The 18,070-nt window shown below is 42.7% G+C and overlaps 1 protein-coding gene across 5 annotated transcripts in view; it reads left to right on the top strand.

Annotated features, from left to right (window-relative positions):
• The window catches only part of LOC134340596 (acyl-CoA-binding domain-containing protein 5-like), a 109,225-nt gene that overhangs the window by 20,645 nt on the left and 70,510 nt on the right, over nucleotides 1-18,070 (top strand). For all 5 annotated transcript variants that reach the window (XR_010016591.1, XM_063038026.1, XM_063038024.1 and 2 more), the window contains exons 3-5: nucleotides 7,300-7,420; nucleotides 9,913-9,997; nucleotides 13,101-13,221. Coding sequence is in view for 4 of the 5 variants with exons in the window: in XM_063038026.1 (XP_062894096.1) it covers nucleotides 7,300-7,420; nucleotides 9,913-9,997; nucleotides 13,101-13,221 (327 nt within the window). In the remaining variant the exon portion in view is untranslated. The remainder of the gene's footprint in view (nucleotides 1-7,299; nucleotides 7,421-9,912; nucleotides 9,998-13,100; nucleotides 13,222-18,070) is intronic.

The following is an 18,070-nucleotide window of genomic DNA, read 5'->3' as shown; positions in this document are numbered from 1 at the left end:
TCCTTCAGTTAGTCCTGACGAAGGGTCTCGGCCTGAAACGTCGACTGTACCTCTTCCTAGAGATGCTGCCTGGCCTGCTGCATTCACCAGCAACTTTGATGTGTGTTGCTTGAATTTCCAGCATCTGCAGTATTCCTGTTGTATACTTTACAACAGTGGTTTTCAGAAGAGTATCTCTGAATGCACTACATGTTGATACTTGGAGTGAATGGACTACAGCAGCAGAAGACCATGATCATATACTCAGTGGCCATTTTACTAGGTACAGAAGGTACCTAATAAAGTGGCCACTGAGTGTTTGCTTCTTGAAAAATAACTATCAGTAAGATCAGAGTAAATAATTTACAATGTGGAGCCAAGATATAATCATGCTTTTAAATGTATGTGGAAGATATAAATGTGTGTAATTTGAAGACTCTATCCCTCATCAAAGGCATTTGCAGGTGACCAGTCAATGTTGGCCTTTCCAGTATTGCCCGTGTCTTGTGAATGGATTTTTTTGTTAATTAACAAAGTTAATTAAAAATAGGTAGTGTTTTTGGCTTTTGAGTTTTGAAGCCTTGAAATTAATATTTAAAAATATTGACGACTAAGAACATGAAAAAGATTTTCCAATTGACCACATTCATGAATGGATGAATATTGTGCCTTGGTTCATTAATCTTTGAACTATTTTTGGTTATCAACTCGTCTGAAATAAATTAGTCCAAGCTGCCTTAAAGAAAACTCTTTAAGGTAGTTTCATATGTAAAGCATTCATTCGATATGTAATCAGTTGAAGGATGTATTTCATAAACATTGAAACCATGACCTAGGAATTCTCATGGATCTGCATTCATGTGCCACGCATTCTGAGGCACGGGGCGCTGTTTGGTTTGTGAGACTGTCACTGTGCTGAAAAAATATTGTAGCTAAAAATGTGTGCCTGGGAGAGGACCCCCTGAGGGGAAGGGGGATTGTAGGTGTGGGGGCTTTGGCATTAGCAGTGGATTTGAGCTGGAGTTAGCAAGGCAATTAGGTTGGTACTGAGAATGGAGGAGGGAGGAGACACCAAATAGCCTGTCAGGTGGTGATGGCCAGGTTCTAGACCTGTATCTAGAGAAGGCTGGGATTGTAAACCTGGGTTGATCCAAGGGTCGGGTCATGAACAACACTGGGGCAAACTGATAAAGCTGCTGTTTCAATGATTCAGCAACTCCGGTTTTGTCTTTATCTCTGGTGCTGTCTGTGTGGAGCTTTCACATTCTCCCTATGACCACATGGTTTCCTCTGTGTTGTTCAACTTCCTCCCATGTCATAAAGATTGTGAATGGGCAGGTTAAGTAGCCATTGTAAATTGCCCTTTGTTGAGTAGTAGAACCTGGGGAGAATTGCTAGGAATGTTGGGAGAACAAGTTGGGAGAAATGGGGTGTATAGCTGGTTAGTACAGATTCAGTGGGATGAAGGGCCTTTTTCTGTGTTGTATGTAAACAGGTTTAGGATCTGAGTTTTAGGGGTTGGTGTCAAAGATTGCTGGGGGCGAGGAGTGGTGGTCTAGCAGAAAATTGAGTGATCAGGGAGGCCAATGCTTGGACTACGGGGTGGCGGGGGGGAGGAAGATGGGTAGGGATGATGTTGAATCATTCAAAGTTCAAAGTAAATTTATTGTCAAAGTACATATATGTCACCATATACAACCCTGTGATTTGGTTTCAAACACAGTAAATCCAACAAGCACAATAGAATCAATGAAAGACCGCACTTAACAAGATGGACTTTTGTTGTCGTTGCCAGATAGGATCAGCTGGTACATTGTTCAGGTGGGTGGGGCTCAAAGGCAAGGGTAGATACATTACATTTTCAACACATAGCTGTTGCAAGAATTCCTTATGCCTTTTGTACAATACCTAGGTTTGTTTCTTCTGGGATAATTCTTCAGTGTCAAGGATAATTGGTTTGGTAATGGTTCAGTATCGTCACATGTACTGAGTTGACAGTGTTACTCTTGTCTGCGTACCCTGCAGGCAGATTATTCCATACATAAATACATCGTGATAGTACAAAATGGAAAAAAACAGAATGCAGAATATAGTGTTACAAAGAAACTGGAATGCAGGTAGATAAAGTGCAAGGGCCATGATAGGGTAGGTTGAGAGATTAAGAGTTCATGTTTAGGGTTTAAAGGTTTCTGCACGGACTGGAAGGGCCAAGATGGCCTGTTTCCGTGCTATAATTGTTATATGGTTATATGGTTTGTTCAATAGTCTTGTACTATCCATCAAGAAAGGATAAATGGCCTCTGAGCAAAACACACACAGAATGCTGGAGGAACTCAGCGGGTCAGGCAGCACCAATAGAGGGAAATGAACAGTCGAAGTTTCGGGCCGAGACCATTCATCAGGTCATCAGGACTGGAAAGGACGGGGGCAGAAGCTGCAGAATGTCTTGTGTTTCTTACAGCTGTGGGTTAGAGATTGTTCTTGAGCCTTGTGCTATTCTCAAACTTTTGTATCTTCTGCCCAATGGGGGCAGGGATGGGGGGAATAAGAAAGAATGATGGGCTGGGAGGGATCCTTGATTTTATTGGCTTCTTTCCCAAGGCAGTGGGAAATGTAGACAGAGTCAATGGAGGGGAGGATGGTTTTCATGATAGAATGGGCTACGTTCACAACTCTTTGCAATTTCTTGTGGGCTTAGGAAGAGCACTTACCATACCTGGCAGTGATGCATTGGGATAGGTGGCTTTCTTTGATACATCTGTAAAAATTGGTGAGTGTCATCGGGCTCTACTAAATTTCCTTGGCCTTCTGAGGAAGTAGAAGCATTGTGAGCTTTCTTGGCCACATTATACACATGGCAAAATTAGGACAAATTTCTGATGATATTTACATTCCATTGCACTTGTAGAATGGAAGGTACCTGCACATGACGTCTTTCAACATGGGGTGGCTATTGCTCCCCCCTTACCACATGGACCTCACAGTGGTCTAGGACTAAAAGTAGAGTTTCAAGTTGATTAATCAGCATATTCTGCAGCACAAATTTAACACACACAACTCTATAGGCACTCACACTTAAATTACAGTCTAGCTGCACGCAGAAGCATCCTTTGTCTGCAAGCATCCTTGAGATGCGCACACGAAGAGGCATTTTCATTGTGCACAAATGTGTTCTTAAAAAGAATGCACAGATGGCTGCACAATACTACATCCTGATGCTATTTTTACAGTCAGATTCTTAAATTCTTTCAGAACTTCTAACTTAACCTTTACACAGTTTGATTTGAACCTTTTCCTCCGTCGACAAAACAAGAGCTAATCGCCGTATCCTGCTGATCTTGAATATAGTCTCTCCGGTCCCTTCTACATTTGGTTGATGTGTCTACATTAAACATCTTAGAGTCCATGCTTTCTTGAGAAGAGGATCAAAGCAAGCAAGGACCCTATAAATTATTCCACTTCAGTGCTTGTATGTATTATGTGAAGGAATTTAATATAAAGATCAATCATTGAACATGTTTGGCTACTTTGGAGATGGGTTAGAAGAGCTACTTTTGGCCTAATTATTTCCTGTTGCCTTTGAGTAGTTAATTTATATTTATTAGAAGAAAATTCCCAAGGGTGACTACTAATATCAAGAGTAAGGAAACTGCATCATGCTCTGAGGAGGGAGACCTGCTGTTGTTACCATGTCTGCCTTTACGTGGCTCTGAAACCGTCAGTTGGCTCAAGTTATCCTCAGAACTTGCCAAACAAGGTATTGAAAAGGGTTTATAATGTACGTTCCTGAGTACACCTTGTTATCAGTTCACTAAGTAATAGAGATGTATAATTAATATTGGCCTTGCCAATAATATCCATGTACTTTGAACGTTTTGTTTAAATAAAAGCAGAATCAGAATTGGGTTTATTATCACTGACGTGTCATGAAATTTGTTGTTTTGCAGCTGCAGTACATAAAATATTATCTTAAGAAATTTATTAAAAAATAAATAAGTAGTGCAAAAAAGAGAGCAAAATGCCAGGAAGTGTTCATGGGTTTATGGTCAGTTCAGAAATCTGATGGTGAAGGGGAAGACACTCTTCCTAAACCTCTTTAGAATTAAAATAAAAACAGAAAATGGTGGAGGAACCCAACAGGTCAGACAGCAGTTTGGTTTGATGACCTCTCACCTGAATTTACTGGTTTTGGTTTAAGTGATTTTTTTTTTATTTGAGTACTGAACATATCAAGTTTTGTAAGGTAGAATCTCTGGGAAGTTGTAGACAATCCTAAATGGAAGAAAATGGCAGGAGAGCGGGGGTGAGAGGGAAATCGATCAGCCATGATGAAATGGTGGAGCAGTCTCGATGGGCCAAATGGCCTAATTCTGCTCCTATATCTTATGGTTGTATGGTCTAAAATATACCACTTATAGCATATTGACCTTAATTGGTGATGCTCAAGGAATGGGACAAGGACCTCCATCTAAGTCCACTGGGAAAACTGCCTCAACTTCCACTTAAATAGAAAGATGGGTTCTGAATTTAGGCATGTGATGTCACCAACTTCTGACAAATGGAAATCTCATTGTGGTGCTTCAACCTGTGTTGCAGTTTGCGGAAAATGGTGAAGGCAGTGCCCTGAATGGATGTTCAATGAGTAGTTTGTCTTTGACGTTTACATTGGTCAGCTATAGACGTTGTGAGTGCCAAAGGAGGAAAACAATTTCATCTGACCGTAGGTCTGACAGGACTCTATGTGACTACAGTGAAAGAATATTTTCTCTTTTAAAGCATTTAAAAGCTTCAAATTCCTTGGTGTCCACATTTCCGAGGATCTCACCTGGTCCCTGAACTCCTCCATCCTGATCAAAAAGGCGCAATAGCGCCTTTAATTCCTGCAGAGCATCAAGAAAGCTCACCTCTGTCCCAGGATACTGACAGACTTTTACTGCTGTACCATTGAGAGCATACTCACCAACTGCATCTCAGTGCAGTATGGCAATTGTCCCGTATCAGACCGCAAAACACTCCAGTGTGTGGTGAAAACTGCCCAGCGGATTTTCGGCACCCAATTGCCCACCATTGAGAACATCTACCATAAACGCTGCCTGGGCAGGGCGAAAAGCATTATCAAGGATGAACCTCACCCTAACCATGGACTTTTTACTCTCCTCCCATCCAGTAGGCGCTACAGGAGCCTCTGCTCCCGCACCAGCAGGCTCGGGAAGAGCTTCTTCCCTGAGGCTGTGACCCTGCTGAACCTCACATCACAGCGCTAAGCAGTATTGCATCCGTATTGTACTGTCTCAGTACTTTTATATTTGTGTGCTGTAGCACATTTTTTTATTCGCAGTTATTTTATAAATAACACTATTTTTTTGCATTTCTGGTTGGATGCTAACTGCATTTCATTGGCTTTGTATCTGTACTCGGCACAATGACAATAAAGTTGAATCTAATCTAATCAAATATTGTAACAATTAATACTTTCTCTGTGTAAACGACTGGAATTTATGGTACTCATTAAAACTGACTAATGTAGTTTATGGTATTTGGATGCAGCAGTTAAATATGGAAATCTCAGTTTTATTAACAGTGGGTTGTCAGAGAACTTGAGTTTGTATATTATTCTTATGAAAACCATGTTTTAAAAAAACCTTATTGAATGAACTTTACATGAGATTTTAATCATCTACTAAGTCCTAATTACTGTTGTACACCCTTTCTGGCCTAAGTATGGTGACATTCCGTGCATTTGCTGATTTTAAAATTCATTGTATTTTTTTTTTGAAGTTTGCTGTTTCTTCTCCAACCTTAATCCCATGCATATATCTGAATCTGAGCCTGCAAAATCTTTGAGAGGTACATTTTTATGTTCGTTAGTGAGCTCTAATCCTTTAACATGGTAAAATCTGGGCCATTATCAATTTTGGTGGAATCAGTTGATCCAATGAGTTGATGTTGTTTAATAATCCTAGAGAAAGCAAACTTTGTTTGAATTCCTTGAGAGGTTTACTTAGGAGTAGAATGTTTGTTATATAAATGAGTTCTTCATTGGATATTGGTAAAGGACATTAATGGGAAATCACTTGTCCTAAAAATGCAACATTTTCAGAAACAACAGCACCTAGGAATGAGACAAGAAGGGAGAAGCTTGCGTTTATATAGTGCATTTTGGGTATTGTGGATTGTTGAAAAGTCTGATGATTGCTCATGAATTTTGCTGAGGCATTGCCAGGAGCAAGAAGGTGACTAATGGGGCTGTGTTACCACCTTTATATCTCCATCTTCCCAGTTTCTAAGTTGTTTATAATTTTGTATCCAAACCTGTTTCTCTCTTGTTGTGATTTTGTGTCAAAGCACTTGTCGAATTTGTGCAATTCTGTAATTATTCATTCCAGTCAATTCCCCATTGATGACCCCAACGACAGAAAATAAGTGTGTAGATTGCTGAGATACTCATGCACTACTTTTCCTTTCCAGGGTCTGCACGTCTCTCTAAGTTTAGCTAAAATTTGCATCACTATAATTAGAAATCTAGTTCCTTGTTACCAATATCGAGTGATGTGTATTGAAAACTTTTGAAACTCAAGTTGCCAAGAATTTGATTTCCAGTTGAAAAGTATTCAACTGGTATCTCCAGCTCCCCGTACTATGAAAGGATTGTCTTGCTCTTGTTGCTTGAACTGAATGAAACACTTCACAACCACGGGAGTAACTGTATCTAAATCCACATTGAAGGACTTGTACTACAATTTCAGCAAATTAGTCCAACAGTTGATAGAAACTGGGCTTGAATTGCCAGCTTTATTGTGCTAGTTGTGCTACAGTTGGTCGCACTCTTGCCTTTGACTCAGTAGGTCCTGTGGGTGGGGAGTAGGGTGCAGGGGGAATGGTAAGACCCAAGATCCATGTACAGAAATCAAGGGTGACACTCCAGAGTAACACTGCTGGTGGTGGTGTTTAGGTAAGGTAGTTACTGGAAGTGGACTTCAAAGAACACATGACACAAATATAAAGACAAACAGGAGTTATCCTCGGTGTCCTGATCAGATCAAAGAATTCTTCAGAAACGAATAAGCTAGTATTATTATATTGTTCTCTATGGGAGCCGTCTGTGCAGAAATTGGCTGCAGCATTCTCTATACCGAAATAGAAATAAACATGTCCTTCTTTGCACTTTGGGATGCTCTGCAAGGAATGGAAAAGGCACTCCATAAATTCCAATATCTCCTTTTACTTTCTTTCATCTGTGAATGGCAGCAACAAGTGGTTGAGAATAACTTGGAGGCCTAAATAAAGCGTGCTATTTTTAATTTGTCTTTCTGTCATCAGGTTCTTACCGCCCATCCCATGAGAAGATGCTGAAGTTTTACAGTTACTACAAACAAGCAACTGTAGGCCCCTGTTGCATCAGCAGGCCTGGATTCTGGGATCCCATTGGTCGCTTAAAATGGTAACATTTGCCTTGTGTTATCTATGCAGTGCAAGTGTAGGAACTATGCTGATTCTTGTCAATGAAGATGTCATGGAGAGTTTGAGCTGGTTTTGGTTACTCTTTTAAATTTAGTAACTCAATGAAACAGGAAAGAAGTGGAGGGGAATTTCCAGAATGGGTGTGATGAGCCCAACAGTTTGTTCTGTGTTATAAACTTCTCTTTCTAATCATTATAGTTTATTTTTGGATCTACCTTATTTCTATTTAGAAGGTGGCTGGATTGCTGGACAGGATTTATTAATGGTTCAGCTTGCCTCCTTTTGGTTGCCGGGTCATCATTGGAGCAGATTCTGCACCACATTAGTCGGAGATGAAATATCTTGGCCTTCATTTTGGTGGCAACAATATTCTATGATATGAATCCACCTAAATATCTAGTGGCAGCTGGGACCCAGGCCTTACCCACAGTTCAGTCCCTGTCTGCTGGTGACGAAGTGTTCTTGGTGGTGGAATTTGGTGAAGTACTAGCCAACAAGCCAAAGTATGTTGGCAAACTGGATTGTAGCAAGTGTTAGTCCTAATTTTTCCTGTCAAATATTGTTTTCACATATTTAAACTCACACATTATCCCAGCTGATCAACATGGAAACCCAGATGACCTGTCTCAATTGTGTCCTGTTTTGGGACCCGAGGAGAGTGTGTGTGTATGAGTCATCACGTACCCCAAAACAGGGCACACCCAGAAAAAAGCCACTTGGTTTCTCACATATATTTTTGTTTTTCGTATTTTTCTCATAATGTGGAAGAAAGCTGGCTCCCAGAGCAATTTCCTCAGACCCATTCCCTTATTACTTTCCTGTAACCAGCTGTGTTCCTTTGTCAGTCACCTATGGAATGAAGGAAGTGATGTCATCCACTTGTGTGACCTGAACTTGCACCAATGAACATCGAGCAGCACTGAGAGCACAGTGGTCAGGACTTTGGCAAGTCGTCCAAGAATGCCGAGTGGCATGTGCTATGGCTACAATTAACCTGTGTGGTCAAACTATGCTGCCCAGTACAATAACTAACCCATAAATAGCAGGCCAGTCTAGTCATGAACCGAGACTGAGAAATGAAGATTCATCTAGTCAAGCGAGCCTCTGCTGAGGTATGTTACCTAGCTTGGAATTTTCATTCTGTATGAGGCAAGGCAAGAGTTGGAAGATTCATTACTTATTTTTCTTAACTTCTGCTTCTCAATTTTCTTATGTGTCCGTCCACCAAGTTGTATTTCTTGAAGAATATACATCAATGTCCCCAAATTAGCCTCAGTGAAATTTTGCATTGTGTGGGGAAATCTCTGCTCAGTAAGTAAACCAGAGGCATTGCATGGTGCACTTACATATCTGAAACGTTTTGCAATATTTCTATTATGGCATGTCAACTCTTGACTTTTGGATGGAGCCAGTTCAGCATGGACTAGATGGGGCGAAGGGCCTGTTTCTGTGCTGTAGTCTTGCACTTCCCAGACATCCCAAACTTACTGCAACCAAACATTTGCGACTCTGTCTCGCACTGTGCCCTGAGTATCATACTGGTTTGCTTTCAGAGGCTATGACAGCTTGTTCACCCACCTCCTCACAGATCAGGTGCAAAGCTCCAGGGAACCTCTCACCTTGCTGTTCATTTTTCCTGACAGCTCAATGAATGTCTAAAGCATGGACAGGAACATTTGACTTCAAATTATCCTTTCTTTAAACTCTCTTCTCTGTTTTCAGATAAATTTCAAAGATTAGCTTGTCGGTATGCATGCTCTAGGATGGCTTCTTACTACGTGGGATGTTTTACCGTCATTATTTCTGCTTTGATATATCACCTTTCTCATTCTGTACTTCAACAAATGACTTAACTGAAATCATCAACATTTCCTCTTCTTTCAGTTAATTTACCTCTTAAGCTCCAAAAACAAATCCTGAAATAGTCCATGTTCTGTCATAACTTGAGATTTTCTCTGTTCAAGTCAGATTGCTAATATTACCAGTGGTCCCTCTGCGGTGCCTCAGGGCAAAACATGCACCCAGTGATGTCATTCCATCCAGAATACACCGTGTATCAAGAAGTTTAAAAAACCATGAATAGATATTAATAATAGCAATCTTCCACAGTGTGGTATCACTTGCTAGATTATTTGATATTTTCTGTGCAATTAAGTAGCATTTTGTGGCACATTAAATTGCAAAGCACTTCCAAAAAGATTTGCAAATAAGTATGAAAATGGATTTGCAAATAAGTATGAAAATGGGGGAGTGCTTCCCTTTTACAAGTTGTACAATGTAGTGTGCAAGATGGTTGTGTTGCTGAGAGACTGCCAATTTTATAACAACACTCTTCAGCTACATTTGTGATGAATGATTCAGTTGTTTGTCACTCCACTGGCAGAGCATCAGTGTCAATTTGATTGGATTGCACTGCTTAGAATAAGCGAGAGCTGGAACTGAACAGGTGTGTGCATGTGTTGCCTCCCGCAGGGATGCATGGAAAGCTCTGGGGAACATGTCAAAAAAAGAGGCCATGGGAAATTACGTCGAAGAGATAAAAAAAGCAGCCAGAGAGGTAGGTTCTTGAGTGCTTGTTTCCAGCAGCTCTCTGAACAAAAGGTAAAATTCCTTTCCTTCCAGTGATGGACATTTTAAGTCTGTACCTGGCCTATTCCTATAACCTCATGATGAAAGATTGCTAATTCTAGGTATTGCAAAATTCTCTTGAGCAGCAGACTGTTGTCATATAGTGTGAAAGAAAGTTTTGCCACAAGTTTATCAGTAGCACAAGGGAGATGTGTGCAGATTTACAGAAGGATTTGGTCTGGATACTTGAACGCCACCTGTTGGCTGGATAAAGAGTAAACATATATTGCCTCAGCCCAGGATCAGTGACACAAGAACTGGAGAAGCAAAATTACTCAGTGAGAAATAAATTTATTTAAAGATAATCCATCCCATATAGTATAGGCTCAAAGCTTGTACAAACAGCTTTTAAAGCAGAAAATGATGAAAATTCCCAGCATGTTGAAGGATTCCTGTGGAGGGATTGCTAATGGGTTTAGACTCTGCTCAATCCATCCTTTCTGCCCACCCTCGGTCTCAGCACGACTCTCATCTAACTATTTACACTCACATCACTCAGTGACACTGGGGACGCAGTACCACAGCTATCTCTTGAAAAGATCAGGCCGCAACTGGCATACGTCCGTAGATGGTGCAGGCTGAGGCTGTGTCACCATCTCTGTCTCGATGCCTTTTGGCAACTCATTATAATAAAGATATTTCAGAACATTTGAAATTGATTTCAGTAACCAACATTTTAAATTGAAACTAGTGCATTTATTTAAACTGCAATATGCTATTGTTAATTAAAAACGCATATTAAAAAATTAGTACAAAAATTAGATAAATTTTTAATTAAGATTGATTTCCTTCAAATGAGAATTATGAAATTGAGGGGGCCAGATACGAAGTATAATCAGTTGATTATAGAATGCCCCATGGACTTGCGAAGCCCAAGGATGGGGGAAGAGGTCAGATGTTTACACATCTGGACCCCTTCAATTTGCCTACCGACACAACTGATCAACAGATGACGCCATAGCCACAGCACTACACACCATCCTCTCACCTGGAGAAGAGGGACGCTTATGTGAGAATGCTGTTCTTGGACTAATAAATAAAGGCATCCGTTAGTCTTGCGAGACCATGGATCTGTGCATGGAAAGTCTTCACTCTCCAGGGCGCAGGCCTGGGCAGGGTTGTACGGAAGACCAGCAGTTGACCATGCTTGCAAGTCTCCCCTGTCCGCGACACCAATATTGTCCAAGGGAAGGGCATTAGGACCCATACAGCTTGGCACCAGTGTCGTCGCAGAGCAATGTGTGATTAAGTGCCTTGCTCAAGGATACAACGCGTTCCCTTGGCTGGGGCTCAAACTCACGACCTTCAGGTCGCTAGTCCAATGCCTTAACCGCTTGGCCACGTGCCCATACTGTTCTTGGACTACAGTTCAGCATTTAACACCATAATTCCCCCCAGGCTCAACAAGAAGCTCAGGGACCACAGTCTGCACTGCGCCTTGTGCAGCTAGACCCTGGACTTCCTGTCAGATCATCAGCTGGTGGTAAGGATAGGCCCCCTCACCTCTGCCCCTCAACACAGGAGCCTCCCAGGGCTGTGTCCTGAGCCCCCTCCTCTACTCCCTATACACCCATGACTTTGTTGCTGTGCACAGCTCCAATCTGCTGATCAAATTTGCAGATGACACGACATTGATAGGTCTTATTTCCAACAATAATGAGACAGCCTACAGAGAAGTCAACACCTTGACACAATGGTGCCAAGAGAACAACCCCTTCCTCAATGTTGAAAAAATGAATGGAGACAGGCTAGCCCCTGTTGACATGAATGGGACTGTAGTTGAGAGGTTTAGTAGTTTCAAGTTCCTCGGTGTACACATGACTGAGGATCTCACCTGGACTGTACGTACCGGCTGTGTGGTGAAAAAAACACAATAGCATCTCCTTCACCTCAGACAGCTGAGGAAATTTGGCATAAGACCCCAAATCCTCAGGACTTTCTACAGGGGCACCATCGAGAGTGTCCTGACTGGCTGTATTACTGCCTGGTGTGGGAACTGTACTAACCTCAATTACAGGGCACTGCAGAGAGTGGTGCGGACAGCCCAGCACATCTTTGGATGTGAACTTTACTCTATTTAGAACATTTACAGCAGCAGGTATGTAAAGAAGGCCCGGAGTATCATCAGGGACTCCAGCCACTCCAACTACAAACTATTTCAGCTGCTTCCACCTGGCAAACGGTACCGCAGCATTAAAGCCAGGACCAACAGTCTCCAGGACAGCTTATTTCACCAGACCATCAGATTTATCAATACACATTGATCTGTTATGTATCTGACTGTACATACATGTATACAAAACAATTATGTGTACAATCTTAGTGTTTTGGCAATATCCTCCCACAGTTCCCTTCCTTATTGCTTGTTTGTAGTGATGGACACGCAGCATAAAGATTTTAACTCCCTCATATTGTAGATGTAAGAAAAAGTTCTAATTCTAATCTGCCCCTGAACGAGCTCCATATATCATGATGGTGTCCTGACTATAACTAGGTGTCTTCAGAACCACTGCTAGTTATCGAAATCCACCCCATCATCTCAGGTCAGTGACTGTTCTGCAGAAACTTTACAGTGCATTGAGAATGCTTGCCTTCTTTGAAGGCACTGAAATGGCTGGAATTCAAGCCTGTAATGTGGTTGGGATGTGCAGCTGTGACATGGGGAAATTCAAAATTTCATAAGTGTAACTGAAACGGGTCCTATTAATCGCCTGTTGAAAAGCTGTAGGCATTTTAAACAAGAACCTTTCCTCAGCTACATAGAAATCTGTGAGCAGGTCGAGTATTAATTCCAGGAAGGGGTTGGTAGCTGGTTGTGTGTCCCTGACCGTGGAGCTTGGGATGAGTGGACAAATCCCAAGAAGCATATGGGGAACTAGTGGGTGGTTAAGGTGTCCGTTGGTGACTGGGATTCCAATGGAAGGGTGCATGGGAGGTAAGGATAGTGGTCTGGGAAGAGTTAGCATACCCAAAGCGTCAAGACCCAATGAGTTAGAAATATTAATATCCTCCTCTGAAATCCATTCATTCAGGTCATGGATAAAATGTCAGGGACTGAAAATGCAGAGCAGCATTTCCACCTGTTCGAACCGCTCTACGAAGTTGTTGAGGACATGCCTCGGCCGCCAGGCTTTCCCCTGAAGAAGGCACCAGGTAAGGGCAGGGCAGGGTGGGCTGGGGTGGCATATATTTACCTTGACTGATGGTGAAGCAGTTTGGATGATAATTTTGCTGTTCATGCATGGAATCATTGAATGGACATTGGTTGCCCATCGCTGAACACGGTGCCCTGCTGGGCATTGAACATTACTGGTCATGCCTCAACTGTGTGCCCCTGTGCTATTGGGGCTCGACTTCCAGAGCCACCTGAAAAGCGTGACAATGAAGTATGATGGGCCCCTCCCACCAAATTACTATCGTAAATCCCCAGTTTTGTAGGGATACGTCACGTACCCCACTACTGACCACACACACACACCGACCCGCACATCCCACCCAACACCATGCAAGGTGCGCTTCAATTTTATTCGCTGTACATTTTAAAGCATGGAACACGCGCTGAGACCCAACAGGTTAGACCTCAATCTGCAAACGCCTGAAGCTGGAAATGCTTTTGAACTCTGACTGGCCTGCTTCGAAGCGTACCTAGAGGAGATTAAAGTGAACGACCCCATAGCGAAGCATGGAGTTCTACTCTCCAGGGTCAGTCCATGGGTCTATTCGCTAATCAGGGACCAGCCGAGCTATAACGGCGCGATGAGCGCCCTCAAAGGACAATACCTGCGGCCAATAAACAGCGTCTATGCTCGGCACCACTTAGCGACACGACAACAACGGCCCAGGGAATCAAGTGCTGAGTTCGTCCAGGCCCTACGGACACTCGTGCGAGCCTGCAATTGCCAGGAGCTGACGGCGGCGCAGCATGCAGAACTCCTAGTGAGAGACGCCTTCGTCACGGGGATCAGGTCAGTGTATGTGCGCCAGCGGCTGTTGGAAAAAGCCGATCTTACCTTAAGTTCGGCGATCGAGCTGGCCGGCACGCTGGAGGCTGCTCTGCATAACTCCGAGGCTCTCCAGGCACACAATCCCCTGATGGCCTCATGGGCGCCGCAGACCCCGCAACCTGCCGGCGAATCGACCTTGGCTGCCGCCAGTCACGAGTCCGCGAAGTGCTACTTCTGCGGACTCGAGGAGCACCCCCGGAAACACTGCCCGGCTCGACAAGCTACCTGCTCCAGCTGCGGGGTCAGAGCCAATGACTCCATTCTCCACGACACACCCAAGGATAGCAAGTCGGGTGGTCCCGAATGCACACCTGTCCTTGTTATAGGTGAGATTGAAGGCTTTGGCCGCTTGGAGAAATTTTTGGAGGTTGTTGTCGTGATCCTGCCGGTCGTGACCGCAGATGGTGATGTTATCCAGATATGGCAACGTGGCCTTCAGTTGGCACTGGTCCACCATCTGGTCCATTGCCTTCTGGAAGACAGATACACCATTCGTAACACCGAAGGGGACGCACAGGAATTGATAAAGCCTGCCATCCGCCTCGAAGGCGGTGTAAGGGCAGTCCTCCCAGCGGATGGGGAGCTGATGGTAAGCGGATTTTAGGTCTAGGTCGAGTACACCTTGTACTGTGCTATCTGATTGACCATATCCGCGATGTGGGGTAGAGGGTACGCGTCGAGCTGCGTGAACCTATTGATGGTCTGGCTATAGTCGAACAGATATTGAACTTTTTGTGGATATTGAACTTTTTGCTGTTGGACTTCGGCCATATTCCACCGAGATACAACACTGGGCGGCATGGGAGGTCATTCCTGCCTGTGGCCATCGAACTTGCAGCTCCTCCCGTGGAGGGTCAGACACCCTGAGCCAATAGACTGGTCCTGGACTTATTTTCCATCTGGCATAGTTTGCATTTTGTTGTTTGATTGTTTGTGGCTTTTGTATTGCTATATTTATGCTCTATTCTTGGTTGGTGCAGCTGTAACAAAACCCAATTTCCCTCGGGATCAATAAAGTATATCTATCTATCTATTACATCGCACCATCCTATTGACACATTGTTTTGTGTCTGCAGTCATGTATAGGCCAGACCAGATAATTTCATGTTTGCTTCCCTCAAGGACATTAGTGAAGTCATCAGTCTGGCTGTTTATATATGATGCTAGCTTTTCATTCCATGTTTATCTGATTAATTTGTATTAGCCCTTTGTCTGACTTCATTAAAGAAATTCTCTTTCACTTCTCTTTCAGCCGAAATGGGGGAGATTTCCTTAATGAAGTCAGACAAATGGCTTGACTTCCGTTCTCTTTCTTTGGCTGAAAGAGAACTGACCTCCTAACTTTTAGTTTCTGGTCCTCAAAACAGGAATCTGGGAAGCAATGTTTCGTTGTCACAATGCGGGGCTCCCACTTCTGTCCTTGGTGCTAAACTAAACCTTACTTGCAAAGGTTCATGTTTGTGTGGGGAAACTTAATATGATATGTTCTTTTCAAGGCACTCACATCCCCTCCTCCCACCTCTTATCAGCTTTCTGTCATTAGCTAACAGTTCCTTAATTGAAAAACAGCTCAGAAAACTTATTCAGTAACAGGCACCAAGTGCTAGAGTAGCACAGCAAATCAGGCAGCATCTATGGAGAGGAATAAACAGCTGGTGTTTCGGTCGGAGACCCTCCATCAGGATCTTACTGTGTAAATTATAACTTCATCAATCATCAGCTATAATAATCAGTTATCATTTGTAATAATCATCAGATGTTACTTTATTGTGTCAATTACTTAGAATTGCAGAGACTACAGCACAGATTAAAACTAGTTTCTAAGCTAAGACAAAAATTGGTTCACACAATGAAACGAAAAATTAGGGAATAACTCCAGAAAGAAACCCATAGATGTAGGAACATGCACAAGGGCTGAAATTGGGGTAGATAGAGTTGAGACAAACTTTTAATGCAAAATCTATGGTGCAGACCAATTAAAACAAAGGCAAATTGGCTCTGACACTGATAGTGTTCTGCTTACGTCCCTATTATCTAACCTTTGGAGGATACCTTACCATTCCAGACTTCCTATTGTGCTCACTTACATATAGCCCTTATATACATCAGAGCTGTTTGCCCAACCTCCTCCATGCACTGGTGAGGTTCATCCACATCGTAACAATTCCTGGGTAAGGCAGTTCCTCTTGAATTTGCGATTAGATTTGTTATTGATTATAGTCTACACAAGTGGCAGTACCTTCCTCATACTGCCCAATCAGAACAAAATGAGGGCTCCCCCCCCATTACTCCCTTATCATCCCTTGCACCTGGACTGACTCCCTGTGTTACCTAGCTCCAACTCTCCTATCATTCCCCTGGCATACTATTGCCTCCAGCTCCCATCTCACCCATCGCCCTAAGAACCTGATCAATTTACCACTTTATGGTCTCTTTCCTCTCAAGATAGTCCCTAATTGTTACTTTATCTACTCTGCTCTCTTTTTGTTTTGTGGATCTTTATAAAGTCTCATCCTTTCCATAATGTGGAGTCCACAACAGCTACCCAAACATTGTGCAATCAACATGATTTTAATACAGTTCCACTATTTTGCAATTCACTTCCTCTGTAAATGAGTCCCAATGCACAGTTTCCCTGTTTATTAACCTTTGTTGCCTCTTTCAGCTAAGTCACATTTTGCTGTTCCACCAGAGGCAGTTCTTTGAGAGTTGCCCAATTTTATTCCACACTGTAGATTCTCATGCAGAATCCTTTCAATTTGTCCTCATAAAAAAGTGTGCTATTGAAATTCTCCAGAGGATCTGCTTGTACCACTTCCAGTCAGCATATTCCAGTCTTTAAAAAACCTCTGTATGAAGAAATTTCACTGAGAGGCTATACAATTTTTTTAACAGTATGAACACTAGTTATTGAGGGAAATTGTAGTGCTCCATTAGAGTTGTAGTGCATGGTAATTATAGGACATACCAAAGACCATTTTGTCATTGACCTGCTGCAGTATCACTTGTGTTCAAGGTTTTGGATATTTCTGAAAAGTGGTTGCGTATTTTCTCTGTGAAAGGATATAATGCTTCTGGGGTCGAGAGTGAATTCGCAGTGAGGCTGGGGTTGAGTGTGGTTAGGAGTGAGAAGACCAGAACTGAGAGGTATAATTGGAGTCCATGGGATAGTGTCAGGGATTCTTCCAGAGGAGTCCCAATTGGGGCCTTGCTGGTGAAGTGATTCAGGCGCTGGATGTCAGTTCTTGTGAATTGTTTGTAAAAAGATGACAGACGTTTCAAATCTAAAATAAAAACAGACAATGCTGGAAATACTCAGCTTGTCAGGCAGCATCTGTGAGAAGGGAAACAAGTTAATCTTTCAAGTTGAAGACTTCATCAGAACTGCAATGGAGATAAAAGAAACTTGTTAAGATGTAGGGAAAGGGGTTGGAGGGGTGTCTTTGATTAACCCTGCGGATAAGCTGTAAATCTGGTCCGTGTGTATAGGAGCAATTAGAGAATGAGAACATCTTCACAAGAATGTAGAACACATCAGGAGCCAGGGGAATGAGTAGTGAGTCTGGGATGGAACATCCGGAGAGTTGAGACCAGGGAAGAAGAGGAGTAATCTGGGAGAATGGGGACCTCATTTTATTTTGATCCACATTAAATCATGTTGCTGTGTGTCTGCTTCTTTCACTCTGGATCCTCTTGAAGCCTTCAGCTCTCCTGGTCACCCATTACGATGTTGCCAACGAAAGGAGCAAAGTAGACTTACTCAGAGAGTCAAGCAGCAATTGTAGAGGTTAACCCTTCAGGTCAATAGCTCTTGTCAGCTGTAAAGCTGGTGATGTGATTCAACGTTGAAATAAACCAGTGTGGAACAGACGGAAAAAGATCTTTCTTGGGCAATTTGAATGACTAGAAGCAAATGAAACAGCAAAACCTCTGAGCTTTAATTCATGAGAGTGCAACAAATCCAGCAACTTGTTGAACCCTGGTGAATGTGTCTTGAA

Source organism: Mobula hypostoma, chromosome X1 (assembly GCF_963921235.1).
Source record: "Mobula hypostoma chromosome X1, sMobHyp1.1, whole genome shotgun sequence".
Taxonomy (NCBI): Eukaryota; Metazoa; Chordata; class Chondrichthyes; order Myliobatiformes; family Myliobatidae; genus Mobula; species Mobula hypostoma.
The sequence above is the reverse complement of the archived record's forward strand: the minus strand, read 5'-3'. Positions and strand labels throughout refer to the sequence as shown.